At 39.6% G+C, this 16,941-nt stretch overlaps 8 protein-coding genes across 8 annotated transcripts; 5 read left to right on the top strand and 3 right to left on the bottom strand. All coding sequences in view use genetic code 12, as the record gives it.

The window, feature by feature from the left end:
* Window positions 1–28: 28 nt before the first annotated feature.
* On the top strand, window positions 29–1,813 carry SPAPADRAFT_137304 (uncharacterized protein; the record flags this gene model as incomplete). The annotated part of the gene is made up of 2 exons (XM_007374284.1): window positions 29–1,297; window positions 1,391–1,813. 2 exons carry the CDS (start codon window positions 29–31, stop codon window positions 1,811–1,813), a joined length of 1,692 nt encoding a protein of 563 aa, XP_007374346.1.
* A 105-nt stretch (window positions 1,814–1,918) lies between these two features.
* Window positions 1,919–6,431, top strand: MSH3 (mismatch repair protein; the record flags this gene model as incomplete). The annotated part of the gene is made up of 1 exon (XM_007374282.1): window positions 1,919–6,431. One exon carries the CDS (start codon window positions 1,940–1,942, stop codon window positions 4,844–4,846), a length of 2,907 nt encoding a protein of 968 aa, XP_007374344.1.
* On the bottom strand, window positions 3,919–6,421 carry SPAPADRAFT_60173 (uncharacterized protein; the record flags this gene model as incomplete). Its single annotated transcript, XM_007374283.1, has 1 exon — window positions 3,919–6,421. One exon carries the CDS (start codon window positions 5,862–5,864, stop codon window positions 4,896–4,898), a length of 969 nt encoding a protein of 322 aa, XP_007374345.1.
* An 83-nt stretch (window positions 6,432–6,514) lies between the features above and the next one.
* SPAPADRAFT_60171 (uncharacterized protein) lies at window positions 6,515–7,195 on the bottom strand (the record flags this gene model as incomplete). Its single annotated transcript, XM_007374281.1, has 1 exon — window positions 6,515–7,195. One exon carries the CDS (start codon window positions 7,171–7,173, stop codon window positions 6,694–6,696), a length of 480 nt encoding a protein of 159 aa, XP_007374343.1.
* A 302-nt stretch (window positions 7,196–7,497) lies between these two features.
* SPAPADRAFT_54832 (uncharacterized protein) lies at window positions 7,498–8,949 on the top strand (the record flags this gene model as incomplete). Its single annotated transcript, XM_007374280.1, has 1 exon — window positions 7,498–8,949. One exon carries the CDS (start codon window positions 7,498–7,500, stop codon window positions 8,947–8,949), a length of 1,452 nt encoding a protein of 483 aa, XP_007374342.1.
* A 745-nt stretch (window positions 8,950–9,694) lies between these two features.
* On the top strand, window positions 9,695–11,014 carry GCN4 (amino acid starvation-responsive transcription factor; the record flags this gene model as incomplete). The annotated part of the gene is made up of 1 exon (XM_007374279.1): window positions 9,695–11,014. One exon carries the CDS (start codon window positions 10,032–10,034, stop codon window positions 10,935–10,937), a length of 906 nt encoding a protein of 301 aa, XP_007374341.1.
* Window positions 11,015–13,963: 2,949 nt separating this feature from the next.
* On the top strand, window positions 13,964–14,917 carry FCY21 (purine-cytosine permease; the record flags this gene model as incomplete). The annotated part of the gene is made up of 1 exon (XM_007374278.1): window positions 13,964–14,917. A coding segment is annotated over one exon (954 nt), but the record flags the coding sequence as incomplete, so codon positions are not given.
* A 448-nt stretch (window positions 14,918–15,365) lies between these two features.
* SPAPADRAFT_60167 (uncharacterized protein) lies at window positions 15,366–16,928 on the bottom strand (the record flags this gene model as incomplete). Its single annotated transcript, XM_007374277.1, has 1 exon — window positions 15,366–16,928. A coding segment is annotated over one exon (682 nt), but the record flags the coding sequence as incomplete, so codon positions are not given.
* Window positions 16,929–16,941: the final 13 nt, after the last annotated feature.

Raw genomic sequence — 16,941 nt, 5'->3', positions numbered from 1 at the left:
CTACCCGGTCATCCCTTGACATCATGAAATGTTAGATCCCCAACAAAGACTTCGCAAAGCCGTGATCGACGGCAATCTCCCCATTGTTCAGAGACTCCTCTCGCGGTTCCCGTCACTCTGGCTCAACGTCGACTCGGCCCACGACGGCTGGTCCAACCTCCACTACGCCCTGTACTATGGCCATTACTTGGTGTGTTTCCACTTGGTATCGTTCATCAACAATGATCTCGAAAGCAAGTATACCAAATTGGATTTGCTCTCGTTTGACAATCTCACCGTTTTGCATGTCTGCATTGAAGGAAAACATTTACAAACGTTGCATTACTTGCTCCAGGAGTTCCCGGGTAAACTATGGTTGAATTACCCTGGTGGTGCCAGCAAACAAACTCCCTTGCACTGGAGTTGCAAATACGGTTTCAGCGAAGGAACGAAATTGTTACTAGAGTTTGGCGCTAGTTGGGACGAACGCGACGGGAATGGAGACACTTGTTTGCATCATTGCTTCCAACATGGTAACACCCAGTGCATCCAAGAAATACTCCGGTATATCTTCCAAAACACCAACGATAAAGAAAAAGCCATTGACAAGATTGATTATTTTGAACGCATGAGGAATAAACGAGGATGTGTGGCTTTTGACTACGCTTCAAGCTCTTCCTTGGCGAGAAAGTATCAGTTGCTAAAACAAGATCTAATGGCGTTGGATTTCTCTGATTCGGGAGAAGCGTCATCGGGTTCTTCCATGGTTTATACACTTCACCAAAACCAGTCAATGCACTCATTGGAAACTAGCAGGATACTAACAAGTCCGATTTTACCCATGGGAATCCAAAAGCAAGAAGATAACGAGCATACAATTATACACGACGACATTGATACCACAATAACAACCGAAGAAGAAGAAGAAGAAGAAGAAGAAAAGCCAGGACGTCGATCGCACTCCCAATCACTCCCCACAAATCCAGAAACCACAAATTCTCTTCCTGGCACAAAAGTTCGCAGCCGTTCAAATACGAACTACATATATCACCCTCCCAACCTCAACAATATCCCAGTACTTGGATCGCCGCGGTTCGCATCTCCGCCCGTCATGCCGCCTCCATCTACACCCATCACTAACCGTGCACCATCCTTGAAATCAGTTACCATATCACCATCAGTACGAAGTAATGGCCATGACTCTACAGAAGACCTGCAACGACCAGAATCACCACAGTCAATCTGGTCACTACAATCAACAAACACATCCCCTGCAAAGTCACAACATGGACAACGCCGAAGTTTTTCGTTTTCCAAAGTGGTTCCTACAAGTGCGTCTATTGACGAGCACGACCAATGGCCCAGCTTTCAAACTGAGATGCCGGCAATACACGATCTCAAAATCCAAGAGAGTTCCATGCCACGGCCTCGTGCTGAATCCGCGTCTGCAGTTGCGAATTCTGCTTCCGTGGCTGCTAAAAAGGCATTCGTGTCCAGTAGGCCCAGCCATGAAAACCACAGATCTCGACCCAATACACCTAGTCAACGCTCTCGTCAATCTGAATCCTCGCATACTTCACCGACATTACAAAAACTAAACAGTCGAACAAGCAGCACTTCGATAGGAAGCATAGGCAGCCAAACCAGCCCCACCAGCCAGCATGAACATATCTTGCGCAAGTCTCAATCTAGTTCAACATTGCTGTCTGACCCAACAACCATTCCAATCATACGACAACCACCACAACGAACTGACAGTGCGGGATCATTAACTATGCTGGACTCTCTGAGAAAGTTTAGTGTCAATAGTATAAGTTTTAGTAGGATTAGGTAGAGAATCTCTCTCTCTCTCTGTATTTATTTTAACGCGTAATGAGCTTTGTATTCAGTTAGTAAAAAAAAATTTGGCAACACAAACCAACACTAAGCAACACGAAGCAGCAACGGACTTACTTACACTATGCCCATAACCAAACAGGCAACCATCAGTAGCTTCTTCAAGAGTGCTACACCAATCAAGAGTGAAGAGAATTCACCCAAGTCTTTTCCAACTGCAAATGTTCTTGATCAATTTTCTTTTAAAAATGGCAACCACAAACGTTCGTCTCCAGCTCTCCAAACTCCAACTCCACCCACACCCACACCCCCACTGACTTCAGATAATACAGAACTGCCGGCCATTCCACAAAAGCGGAAACAGCAAACTCAATCAGCAAGGAAACCAAAAGAACCGTCATATACACCCCTAGAGAAACAGATCATTGACCTAACCGACGCGCATCACGACAAGATTCTTCTCATTCAAGTAGGATACAAGTATAAAGTGTACGGACCACATGCCGAGATTGTATCGCACATCCTCAACATCATGTACATCCCCAAGGACAATCCCCGGTTTGCGTATTGTTCGTTCCCCGACATCAAACTACACATTAACATCAAGAGAATCATCAACCACGGATACAAGATTGGCGTAGTTAAACAGCAAGAATCGGCCATTGTGCGTACTATTGAGAAAAAAGGGTCTGACTTAATGAAGAGAGAAGTCACGGGTGTTTATACTAAAGGCACGTATCTTGGTGATGAGTTTGTAGGGAATGGTAATGACAATGACAATGAGAAACCTCAGTATATTGTTTGTATTTGCGAAGTTAATGAGCATGATTTTGCAATTGTTGCCGTGCAGTTGCTTACAGGTAATATTATTTATGACATGTTCAAAGACAGATTGAACCGAGAGGAAATGGAGACAAGATTGACGTATTTATCTCCTGCTGAAGTCATTGTAGTTAACTCCCAAGACGAAATAAGTTCAAGTACACTAAAGATTCTAAAACTAATCAATCCTGAACTTGTGCCCATGCATAAAACTACTAGCAAGTTGGAAGACCTTGAACTAGATGCAGACTTGATTGAATACTACACCATCAACTTTCCCCATTCGGTACAATCATGCATTGCAACACTAACGAAGTACTTGTCCGAGTTCAAGCTCAACAGTGTATTCACCCTCCGTGAAAATATCACCCCGTTTACCAATTCCACTAACTATATGATCCTTCCTGCCAGCACTTTGAACGCATTGGATGTATTCACCAACTCCACTGACCCTGAATCTGAACGAGGCACTCTCGTCTGGCTTTTGAATCACACGCGTACGCGCATGGGACAACGGATGTTCACTAAATGGGTCAGTCGACCATTGGTGCATCGACCAGCCATTGAAGACCGTCTACAAGCAGTGGAAGACTTGCGCAAGGGATACATTCACGTGGTTGACTCTCTTCGAAACCAATTGGACAAATTTAAAAGGTTGGATTTGGAAGAGTTGTTAATCAAAGCGCATTACTCCGTCAGTTACAAAACGGGTAAGTTGAGTCGAAAAGAAGCGTTCCTTATGATTCACGGGTTTAATGATGTCTTCAAAGTGGTGGGTCAGTTTGAAAAATCGATTTGTGAATTGAATAAAAGTGTCAAGTCACGATTGTTATTAGACATATTTGAAGGATTGCTTGATTTCTCAAAAACTAATGTCGCAAGAGAGTTTGTGGATATGATTAATCCCAGCTATTTATTGAGTGAGTCCAAGGACATTGATGAGCAAAAGACCAAGTTTTTCAACTTAAACAATTTCAAATCTGAACCGATCGCCAAGGAACAACAGGAAATAACCGACATCGAAAGGCTTCTCGATGAGGAATTAGAGAATGTGAGGCATTTACTCAAACGAGCCAATTTGAAATACATCACTGTTAATCGAGAACCATACTTGATTGAAGTGCGTAATGGGAAGGACGTGGATGGGCTTCCGGACACGTTCCAACGAATCAGCGGGAATAAAGCTGTGAGTCGATTCCGAACTCGAGAAATTTCTCGATTGTACAATCTCCTTCAATATCATCAAGAAATCCTCTTGCAGAGGTGTGATGAGGCCTACATGGCCTTTTTGCAGCAAATTGACGATAAACACCCCTTCTTTCGCAACACCATTAAACATTTGGCAACTTTTGATTGTCTCCTTTCACTCACTGCTGCCAGTCTCATACCCAACCATGTCAGGCCCAAGTTCACTGATGATCTCTTAGTTGAAGTACGTCAGGGACGCCACCCCATCATCGAACAATTACGGGATAATTACGTCCCCAATGACATCTCTATGACATATGATAAAGACCGAGCCCTAATCATCACCGGTCCCAATATGGGTGGGAAATCCTCATATGTTAAACAAATTGCCTTGCTCGTAATCATGGCCCAGATTGGTGCATACATCCCCTGTCAATCAGCCACCATGGGGATCTTCGACACTGTGTTTATGCGTATGGGTGCTCGAGACGATATTTTGCGGGGACAATCAACGTTCATGACCGAGATGAATGAATGTGGATCCATCATTTCGGGATTGACTAATCGGTCTCTTGTGATTATGGACGAGATTGGGCGAGGCACGGGGACGACAGATGGGATCGCCATTGCGTATAGTGTGTTGAAGTATCTTGTTGAGTGCAACCAGAGGCCGTTGGTTTGTTTTATTACGCATTACCCCAGTCTCCATGTTTTAGAAGAGGAGTTCCCGGGACAAGTAGTGAATTACCATATGGGGTTCAAGGAAGTGGCTAAGGACGGTGAGTTCCCCGAGGTTGTATTTTTGTATAATTTGGTTAGAGGTGTGATTGGAAATCTGTATGGATTAAACGTTGCCAAGCTTGCTGGAGTTCCACATGAAATTATTCAAGGAGCATATAAAGTAAGTGAAATATTGAGGAATAAAATTGAAGCAAGAGATCAGCATAGGTTTTACATGAAATTGATGCAAGCAATTAAGCTGGGAGAAGATCTTGACAAGTATCTAGCTGCGATAGAATAAGGGTGCATCAGCTCTATTAATTAAATATACTATATAGATCTATAGAACATTACAAGTTCGAATCAATATTAAGATCAAAGAATTTGGTAACGATACTGTTGAACTTGGCTGGATTATCCAAGTAAATATGATGACCGGCGTTTTCAACAATCATAAATTGAGAAAGTGAAGGATCAGTCTTGGAAACTTGAGTATGTATGTGTTCTCCACCACGATGGTTCATCCAGTCCTTGTCTCCATAAAGCCATAGTGCTTGCACGTTATATTCTTTGAAATATTCAATGAGTCCTCGTTCGCAAAGTGGGAGTCTGGCTAAAATCTCATGATTGATAAACTTGGTAATTGCCAATTCTCCTGATCCTGGGAACTGGTTGAAAATGGAGTACGAGTATCTATGTAATTTCATAATAACTTCTTCATCTGCATGGTTCTTGAATCTTTTGAATGACCAATATGACAAGACCTTGGAATAAAACGGGCCTAGTTTCTGCAATATCATAAACGGGGATTTATTATGTTTCCAGAGTGTGCGAATGATGTAATTCTTGGGGAATCGAGGACGGCCCATTTCCAACAGTTCCACGAGAAGTTCAACTTCGTTCTCGGGGTCCGGTTTGTTCTCTTCCTCAGTGGGCTTATTACTGAGTAAACTAACCTCGCTTGACTCTGTTCCCATGGGACTCACAAGTATGACCCGATCCACCACCAATTTTGGGTCGCGGTTATACTTCATCAAGTAACAGCTCGTCAAGTATGCCCCCATTGAATGGGCAATCATATTGAATTTATGCAAGTCTCTCTTGATTCTCCATGTCTCAATGCAATCAATGAACCAACCTTCTACAAGTTTGATCTGGGCAATCTTGGCCTCGCGCGTGTCTGGTTCTATAAGAAATTCTGCCGGGAACTTGGGACGCAGGGAGTTACCAAACCCAGGAAGATCAATCAAATGCAACCTCATTCCTGGAGTCGATATTATTTCTGAGATGTTATTGACAAAGTACCCCAAGGCCGCCATGTACCCATGGACTATTACTATATGTTGTTCCTCGCCTCCTTCGGTATTGTTCTCCAAGTACAACTCGTGTATTGTGACATTATCTGAGACTTCTGTGTCTATGAATTCGGCAAATACTGGATGGCGACCCTCGTCGGGGGTAGGTGCATTTGGGGGGTAGATATGGATAAAGCCTGGGAGAATGGATTTGAAAAGTTCATATTCTATCATGCGGTTTTTCAATCTGGCAGCCTGTATTTCTAGATTTTGCTGGATTACAGATGTACTGGAACTACTGGCATTCATAAGCTGGCTCAGGGACGACCACCAATCTTGAAAGGAGATGTAGAAAGGTATAGATGATAGTGATGATGCGGTAGTTGTTGTGGAAGAAGTGGTTGAAGTTGACGAAGATTGTGACATGGGGGAAGATTTTGGATCATCCATGGTGGCAATTGTTTCTTTAATCAACGAAGACATTTTGCTGTAGAGGTGTCTAGAAAGAAGAAGGAGGAGGAGGAGGAAATGGTTGTAATTTTTTATAAAAATAGACCACTTCCTTATCTTAGCCACCATGTGGGAAAAAAAAATCGCAACTCTTTTCACGGCCGATTCAGCCGATAATTTCGGAGATTAAAACAGGTGAATCATGATCACTACATTGAGCTGTTAAAGTAGTACAAAGTGCAAATTATTCATTAAACGTTAAGTGCATCTATTAAACAACATTATAGAACTAAATTGGACGACAAGCCAAAAGAAAAAAGGCAGGCTAAAATTATTTGAAAAACATTCTACTCTCCTACATGTCTCCCTGTGTAAAACTTCTCCCTAAATATATCGCACCCTCTCAATGCTGGGTCTTGTTATCAATTTCGGTATAGGCGGGTGGAGCGCCAGAATCAGGTTGAGCCGATGATCCTTCAATCACGGCTCCATAAGTAGAACTTCCGGCACCGGTTAATGGCTGTTGTTGGGAAGAAGAAGAAGAAGGGGCAGGAGGAGGTGATTGATGATAATGAACATGAACTTCAGAAGGTTGTTGTTGTCTAGGATATGCTTGTCTCTGAGATCTAGATGGATGAGGCATTTGACTTTCAAGATCGTTATGCACCACAACGTAAACATCAGGTTTGCGCTGGTATGAGTATGGTGGGTATTTGGCTATTATATACCATGAATGGATAAGACCAGGGAAGTAACCTAGTATGCAAAGAGCAATGTTGATCAATGAGTCACAAGAACATATCCCTCTCCTTATCCATACTGGCAAAGGCGGGAAAAATACAGAAAGCAAAATCAAAATTAGATCGGAAAGGCAACCACACATTATTTATTCTATTTGGATAGTGAAGACTGAAGTATTAATAAAAAGGTTCAAAGGGTGAGTTATTTATATTTCTGTCAACTTTGCCTCCTCTAGGTGCGTGGGTCATTTCTTTTTTTTTTATTTTTTCTTCTTCTTCTTGTTCTTCTTTTCAGTAAACGGAAACTGATAGCGCATTTGTCGTCCAAGAAATGCGACATTTCTCTACACCAAATCTACGACATTGGTTTGTTTGCCTTCTGTAAGATTCCATGGCAAAAAAAAAACACTGTGAATTCATCAAACGATCTCTTTCTACACACCGTTTAGTAAGCAACAACAGACAAAATGGCCTCAATCGCTCTCAATATAACTTATGGAGCTTCTAGTAAAAAGTTCACCATCCCTAAATCAACCACAATATCGCAGCTCGTTTCCGAAGCACTCCCAAAGTTTGGAATATCAAAAGATGAATATACAGGCACACTTTCCTACAATTCTAAACCGCTTGATTCGTCTCTTCCTATTCGTCTAACTCCACTTCTAAACAACTCCAAATTGAAGCTTTCAGTTAGCAAACTTGATCTCGATTTCGATGTCAATGTGAAATTAACGGTGGATGGAGCTAGTTCAATCAAGAAATGTGGGGCAAGTTTGACCGTTCGTGAATTGCTTGATCTTTTCGCTGTTGATCTTACAAGAGACAGCGAAGTGCGGATCTTGGATTTGAAATTGACTTCCAGCTCAGGTCAATATGATTCGGTCAAATTAGGAAGTGTCGTGACTAAGAAAGTTGGCAGTGTTGTTATTCGATTGAACTACACCAAGCTGGTAAGTGAGCAGGAAAAGATAAACCTTGAACAGCAAGAAGCGGTAAAGTTGCAACTAGAAGGTGAAAGAAAGAGAAAGCTCGAGGAAGCAGAAAGAAGAAGACAGGAAGAGGAAAAAGCAAATACTGAAAGACTTTTGAAAGAACAGAAGCAAGAACAGGAAGAAAAGACTGCACACGTTGAACCTATGGATATCGATGAAGAGAAGCCATTGCAACAATTTCATGATCACAAGAAAGTGCTTGAGGATGTGGATTCAGCCACCACTCCAAGCAAACAGTCAACTCCTATTGATCCTGTCTATGTTGAAGAACCACTTGCTGAAACGCCTCAACTTTACGTTCCCTCTACTTCTAGTAAGGTTAGTACTTATGAGAACCCTGACGAAGATTACGAAATGACATTGGGCCAAGCTAAAGCATATCACAACATCGTTAAAAACTCGGGGGTTAGAAAGAAGAAGGTATCGCCTTCTCCAGCCTCCTTACCTTCCAAATATCTTATCAGAGTTAAATTTCCTGATTTAACTATTCTTCAAATTAACTTCCTTGAAGATGTTCATCTTGTTAAATTTGGTCAGCTAGTTAAAAGGATTGATGAATTACTCTATCCGGATTTCATAAACGGTTACAATTTGAAATTGGGATACCCGCCATTCTCGCCTCTTGGGCAATCATTTGATATGAATAGCAAGTTGCTTCATGAAATGCCTGATTTCAAGAGTGAACGAATCACCCTTATCTGGGAGTTGGCCAAGAATGACTTGAACATATCAGGGCCATATGTCAAGAGTGAAGGTGACGTCACAGTTAGAGCAACAACTGAGATGCCAGGGCAAGTATTGGAAAGCATGAGAGGGGAATTACCTGATGATGAACAAGAAAAGAAACCTCCTAAAGAAGTGACTGGTCAAGCTAGCTCCGAATCCAAGAAACCAAATAAGCTACCAAAATGGTTGAAGTTTAAGTAGTTATCTAACCAATAAACGAGAATTCCGCTATCCAGCTGCCGTAAATATCTAATATATATATAGAGAGAGAGGGAGAAATAGTCCTGACAACGGGCCGAATTCGCAGATGCAGCCGATAATGCAACGTAAACGGTGAGCGAAGATCAAGTATTGTATAGTAGTGGGTTCCGTTGAACCGCATCTATTAATAAATTGGATGCTATAGCACAATGCATTGTTGAAGAGCACGTGATAAAGGAGTCTCTTTGTTCTCCAACGGATCGACCTATTGTGGAAAAACAATACTCCTCAAATGCGCAATTGAGAGGGAGAGGGGGAGGAGGGTTTTGTATAAGTGGTGTGTAATGAATTTACTATGTCTGGTGCTTTCAGAATCTCGTGACGCCTTCGTTAGAACGTAAGCTATTAGTGACACTTGACTACCAATTATTCTCAATACAAAAATGCTTGCATGGAGGATCGGTTACGAAGTAGTCTGTTCCTAAACCAGTAAAGCGCGCTTAATCAGGAAACTAAATATTATTCACTCCTGCATGAAATGTGTTTGTGACACATTTATTAGTAATCTGAACCAATAAGAAAAAAGGCGCACTAGCGTCGCGTACTGAGATCTACGAGCATAGTTATTGTGCAGGGACACTATGCGTAACTTTCATACTCTTGATCTCGTATGAAAAAAAATTATAAATAATGTGAAATTCCGCACAACTGAAAAATTTTTCACTGCTACTCTTTTTTCCCCTATATCCTCAACAAACAACAGCAAACTCCTAAATACTTTTAAATTTTTTACTTATTTTTCCCCGTTTTACTAAAGAGATTGCTATTAAAGATGTGTTAAATCACCCCATTATATTATAATATATAAAGAGTTTGTTTAAAGAGATTTTATTAAGAAATAAAATAAACTAATAACCCCCCGTTAAAGATGTTGAGATAAATTAAAGTTACATACCCGTCCACTATGACGTATACTACTACTACTACTACTGCCCCAGAAAGTTGCTATTACTACTAAAGATTACTGATTACAATAAATTTACTACCTTACTGCCATTATTAAAGAATTGTTAAATTTAAAAATGTCTGCTACTACTCCTATGTTATTCGAAGATTCATTGTTTGAATCTCAGATTTTAATTGCTTCCGATGAACACACAACCAACGACGTTGTTGTTCCCGCCACTAAGCAAATCCATGTTGAACCAGAATTAGGTTCAGCATTGCCTATGGAACGTAAACCTGGACCAGCCTCACCAATGCCCATTCACTCGAGTGTGCTTGACCTGGTTTTCAGTTGTACCATGGATGAATTGGAAAACACTCCTATGTTTGATGAGTTGGACCTCATCGTTGATGGCTCCAAGGTCAACACCAAGGATGACTGGGTTTCCTTATTTGGTGCTGTCACCAGTACTAATGACGAACCTTTACTCTCGTTGGATGATTTAGGTGCCATTGATGATGAAGAAATTGTTCCTCGCGACGAGGCATTCAATTCAGATGCTACTGTTTCCGCTGAGTCGGCAAACACTACTGCTACTTCAAGTCCAGGTGTTGCTCCATCAACCACTGCCACTTCGATGACAATTGGTTCCAAGAGACGCTTCACTGAAGTTGAGGAATCCTTTGAGTTCCTGGTTCCTAACCAATTGTTTACTCCAAACCCATCATCAACCCTCCCAACACCATTGCTTGATTCTAAGAAGAAGTCAACCAGTTCTAAAGTTGACCACTTGGGCTGTGTTACATACTCCAAGAAGTCTAGATCTCAACCATTGCAACCAGTTGTAGCTGATTCGAGTGACCCTGTTCTGCTTAAACGTGCTAAGAACACTGAGGCTGCTCGTAGATCTAGAGCTCGTAAGATGGAACGTATGACACAATTAGAAACAAGAGTTGAAGAGTTGATTGATGAAAAGACTGGATTGGAACAAGAAGTTTTGAGGTTAAGAGAGTTGCTTACTAAGAATGGTATCCAATACTAATTCTAGTTTAGCTAACCTGGTTTGATTTTTACGAGAATTGTTTAAATATGTTTTATATATAAGAATAATAATAATTTTAAAATTAGATTTAATTATAACTGTAGTCGTGTATTTCTATGTGACGCAAGATTAATGGACTAATTCGCTTAGTGTATTGAAGTTACTTAATGTAAACGAATAAGGACCAATGCTCGATAATGTTATTTTCTGCTATTTTTCAATACCTTTGGAATCGAATAAAGAGATGATAGGGTTGGCTGTCCACAACCTTTATGGATAATCAAATCCTAATGACTGATTAATGTTGGTGAATTACTGTGTGAGTTCTTGTACCTGTAGAACGCATGTTGAATAAAATAGATCTCGTAAATACTGTGGCCCACGTGAAAAATATTAGGGTTGGGGCTGCATCCTGCACCAAAATAATTTATTTGCAACCATCTTTTCTAGAAGTTTTAAATTGCTTAATAATTTGTATAAACTGATCCTCTATATGGTAATATATTCGTGATTGCTGTAGCATGTATATTACTTTGTTTGGTAAGTCAATTTGTTAAAGTATCTTGTCGATCTACAAATTATTTATATTTTACATAAAATATTAACAAAAAGTTTACTAAATATTATACTTAGCTGTTTAATTCCAATATGTAAACATGAATATCAGGCTAAACACAGTTCATATGATTATTAGCTGCTTAAATCCTGAACTTCAAATGCAATTCTAATTATAGTTATTCTTTATTTAGTAATTATTATCTCCGTTTTGTTGCATGGTGCCCCCCCTCATGCGCGCGAGGGAGTCCCAATATTTCTAGCTTGACTGCAACAACATGCGGAAGACCCTGTGACGGCTGACCGCTTTTCTCATATAATCAGAAAAGAAATTATCTAGTGGAAGAGGCAACCGGCTACGTCCGTGATATCCGCTTGTTTATGTCACACAATAAATTCATCGACCGCCTTTAGACCATCTGCTCGCTTAAACATAAATCCGATTTTTTCCTTTCTTTTTTTTTGTTTTTAATCCTCGCTACCATCTGGAATATAAATTCGAGACCTGAATCGTTTTTAGCACGCGGTTAGTTTCCGCATTTCAAAAATATTTTTTAGGCGAAATAAATTATTTTTATGCAAATTTTTCATATGGATTCGTGAAATGTTCACTTTCCCCCTCGGTAATTCCGTTTTGCAATCTATGGTTTTGCTTATCAACAAAACCTGGAGATATACGCCTATCAATAATTGCATATTGCTGATATGAATTGCGTCTCTAAATTATTTTGGAATGTTAATTACGGGGTTGATTAATTGTGAATTGATAGCGACTGAATTAGACACAATGGGAGAGGGCTGAGCGCTGGAATCACATACCCTTCTTGATTATGTTAAACGAACGGGAAAACCCCGATGGAAATTAACTATTTAATTAAATCTTTAATTAACTCTCGCAAAATTTTGACTCCTGATACATACAAATCAGTTTGTGATTCTTTTTTCATTTCAATTGATAGGCCAGCGCAATAGAAAAACAATTATCAATTTACGAAAAAATAAAAGGGAAAAGGTTCCCTAAAAATATTCAAGTGCCGTTCCGATGGGGGCACAAAACACGCAACTGAGAACGATCGTTCGAGAAGAGATGTACTTTTCTTAGCGTGTTTGCTGGTTGGACATAGTTAGGAGTAATTACAACATTTATTATGCTTCCAGTGAGAACTATATAACTGGAGGTCAAGAAAAATCCACCAACAATGCATCAGTGGCGCCATTCTGGAGAGGCAAGACCCCGCGGAGGAAGCGAAACTTGTTTGATAAAGATGCATATAGTTATCTCTTCAAACTCGATATCTCTGCTTCTATCAGTATCTTGCGCTCCCCTCTCCCTTGTCTGTGTCCAATGCATCGGGTTTTCCTTATCTCAATTCAAAATATTTTTTGAGCCTTTCGGGCTAGTAAATGAGTTATTTTTTCTGTGTTTCTAAGGCAATTCCACCAATATCCTGTATACAGTTGGAAAATAACCAAATGTATATTGTTCGTCTTGACGTAAAAAATAAAAATCCATTGTTACCGTTTCTTTTTTTCCACATTATTTTTTCATATTTCCTTTTTGCATGAGATGGTGACTTAAAATTTTTTTTTACAAAGGGAAGTATTGTCATGATTTACTTACATAGAGAGACTCTGCCAAGATCTATCACAATATATAAAAAGAAATGCAAATTTCTTTCAGATTTTTTTCACTTTTTGAAACTTTTTCTACTCCAGAAGAAACTACCGCTAGGTTTTATCAACCCAATCTTCCCAAAGCTTATTTAAACCTTTATTTAAACTACCACTACTTTTACCCACCTCCCCCAAAATCACCGTCTCTATATTTACTAAACCATATCCCCCCCATCATAGTAAATATACTTCATTCCCTTTCCATCCAATTCAAATTAATTGCAATAAATTTATTATAACATACAATGTCAGATCTCGAAAAATCTACCGAAAAGGGTTCCATTGAATCTCCACTTGTTCAGCAAATAAGTGCCACCACTACTGAAACCAACTTTATTGATCGTTGGGCCCAAAAGCTTAATGCCGAAACTAAAGGTATTGAATTGGTCACTGATGAAGAAAAAACTGATACTTCCCTTTGGAATGCTGCTACTATGTGGCTTTCTGCCAATTTAGTCATTGCCACCTTCTCCTTGGGTGCATTGGGTGTTACCGTTTTTGATTTAGCATTTGGTCAAGCATGTTTGGTTATTATTTTCTTTTCTGCGTTAGGTGTTTTCTTTGTTGCATTCTTTTCTTGTTTTGGTCCAGTCTTGGGGTTAAGACAAATTATCTTGTCTAAATTCTTAATTGGTGATTATACCACCAGGATTTTCGCCGCCATCAATGCTGTTGCTTGTGTTGGTTGGGGGGCAGTTAATATCATGTCCTCAGCTCAATTGTTACACATTGTTAACAACCAAACTTTACCACCATGGGCTGGTTGTTTGATTTTGGTTGTTTTGACTATCTTAGTTACCTTTTTTGGTTACAATGTTATTCATCATTATGAAAAGTGGTCATGGATTCCAAACTTGGCTGTTTTCCTTGTCATTATTGCCAGATTCTCCATGTCCGGTAACTTTACCAGTGAAGCATTTGTTGGTGGTCCAACTACTGCCGGTAACGTCTTGAGTTTTGGTGGTACCATTTTCGGTTTCGCTACCGGTTGGACTACCTATGCTTCTGACTATACCGTTTATCAACCACGTAATGCTAACTTGTACAAGATTTTCTTTTCTATTTTCTTTGGTTTATGGTGTCCACTTTTGTTCACTTTGATTCTTGGTGCTGGTTGTGCTACTGGTACTTTAACCAACCAAAGATGGGCTGACTTGTACAATGAATACTCAGTTGGTGGTTTAGTTTACGCTATTATTGTTGAAGATTCCTTACATGGTTTCGGTCAATTCTGTTGTGTCCTTCTTGCTTTGAGTACTGTTGCCAACAATGTTCCAAACATGTACTCCCTTGCCCTTTCCGTCCAAGCTTTCTGGAGTCCTTTAGCTAAGGTTCCAAGAGTTTGCTGGACTATTTTAGGTAATTGTGTTACTTTGGCTATTTGTATTCCTGCTTATTATTTGTTTGAATCTGTTATGGAAAATTTCATGAACTTGATTGCTTATTACCTTGCCATTTATGAATCCTTAATGTTGGCTGAACATTTTGTTTGGAATAAAGGTAAGTTTTCTGCTTACGATTATGAAAACTTCCATGATAAGAAGAGTTATCCAATTGGTATAGCTGGTACTTTTGGATTTTGTTGTGGTGTTGCCGGGGTTGTTTTAGGTATGAATCAAACTTGGTATTCTGGTGTTATTGCTAGACAAATTGGTGAATTCGGTGGTGATATTGCATTTGAATTAGGTTTCGCTTTTAGTTTTATCGGATTCAATGCTGTAAGATACTTTGAAAAGAAGTACTTCCGTTAGAGTTTTCCCAATTTCTTCTTGCATATATTTATACCACGTCACGTAAACGAACCCTATTTTTGTATCTTTATGTCCATTTGTACTTTTAATATTTAATAATAATAGATTTAGAATGATTTACTTTTTTGTAATTGAAGGATCCTGCTTTCTTTAGTTAGTATTATTAGCTGGAAGTTCACGTTTCGCCGAATACTTGGAGAGAATGTAAACAAGAACGTCAGCCAACATACATACACATTCTGTAGTTTACCTATCCTCTTACTAAACCGCATCAATAAGTATATTTGAAGGAGTTTTAACGGGTAGGGGCTGTGTGTGTTTGCAAATGAGGTGGATAAAGAGGTGGTTGTCAATGGCGAAAATTTTTGGCTGCCACTTTTTCTGGTCTATATTTGGACCATAATTACCACCTTACTTTTCAACATGGCCAACAAGTTTCTCAGGTCTTCTCATAATGCATGTATAATCTATTTCTATGTACAAGAGTGTATTTACAAACTATATTGCTTCTGCAATTCTTGGTATCTCCTTTCATAATCACACAACACCATCATTTCCTTAAATTCTGCTTTGAACTTATCCAGAAATTGTCCATTTTGTCGTTGCAAATATTGTGGCAAGAAATAAGTTAATAGCCAACCGACAGCACGACTATCGATTGTTCTCTTGCAATATTCAATCCAAAGCAAACATAACTCTTCGTCAAAGATGTTTTCCACAAGTTTATAGCTGCCGGTGTTCAATTTGATCGTGTTTGAATCTTGAGAATCAACCAAGATTTTATCAAATAATAATCCGAAATATGCGTGCAAGTTAAGATCAAGACATGCTTTCATTATCACATAAACACACTGTCTTGAAATTGTTAATTCCGGGGCAAGGAATATGGATTGAGGGATTCTAATAAGGTGGATACCTGATCTAGACCACATATAGGGATGCCTCTCTTTAATAACCTGATCTAATTGTAAAAAGGCAAGGAGATCTACGGCAGTTTCCACGTCTTGGTTTCGTGCTTGATATGCGAATATAGGACCAAGAATATCTGGATGTGCTAGTATCAAGTGCAGGAAATGATCAGGCATAAGTGGTGCAGTGAGTTGTTCTGGGTGCTTGGCAAGCACAGTTGTTTGGTGTTTATAGTGGAACAAGGATAGGTATACAATGGTTGCGAAATTGTAAAGTCCAAATCGTTGGAACTGGGAAAGTAAATATGTCCATATTTCAAGCGTAGGGGTATTCTTATTGCATTGTATGAGTGCCTGCACTATCTTTAGTCCAAGGGCTATATGATTAGAATCTTTTTGGTACTTGTCAAATGCCAGGTCAAATCGATTAATATATTCCGAAGAATCCTTCACCGTCAGATGAAACCGTATATAATCTTCTCCTAATATTGCTGGGGTAGTATCGGATTTCCAATAATTCAAGTATTGTCCTGATTTATAGTGGTGGAACTTGTATCTGTACTGTTCAAGGGAATTAAACCAGGAAGATTCTTTAATATGATCAATGGCATATTTCAAGTTTGTAGGATTATGTAGTTCAGGAACACCTTTCAGTTTTAGTCTTTCTTCAATGGAAATCGATTCAAGAAGGGAATGCGATATTAGCAAGATTGTTGATTTCATGTCCACATTAGTATATGAAAGACTACCAAGGATGTGCTCAAGGTTCTTATAAGTAGCAGTTTGCAACTTTGAATCCCTACTAAACATCGACAGAACAATCTTTGGGTTGTCGGCTATGTCAAGAACTTTCTTATGATGTTTCAAGTACTGGTCGACTAGCGTGTAATTCTCTTGGTAATGTTTAACAGCTTTTCCTTCGCGTTTTCGTATAGCTCCCAGGACAACACGGTTGATGTGTTCCTTGTGGGCGGGATCTTGGGTTTGTTCAGAAGTACGAGAGACATACCGTCGAGTGATTCGACCACACGGCATTCGCCTCGCTCGAAACAAGAACATTTAGTTGTATTTAGCTTCTGTTGCAATGCTAATTAATGGGCTTTGTAGTGAAATCAA

The sequence above is a fragment of the Spathaspora passalidarum genome (genome assembly GCF_000223485.1).
Source record: "Spathaspora passalidarum NRRL Y-27907 unplaced genomic scaffold SPAPAscaffold_3, whole genome shotgun sequence".
In the NCBI taxonomy this organism is placed as follows: Eukaryota; Fungi; Ascomycota; class Pichiomycetes; order Serinales; family Debaryomycetaceae; genus Spathaspora; species Spathaspora passalidarum.
The sequence above is the reverse complement of the archived record's forward strand: the minus strand, read 5'-3'. Positions and strand labels throughout refer to the sequence as shown.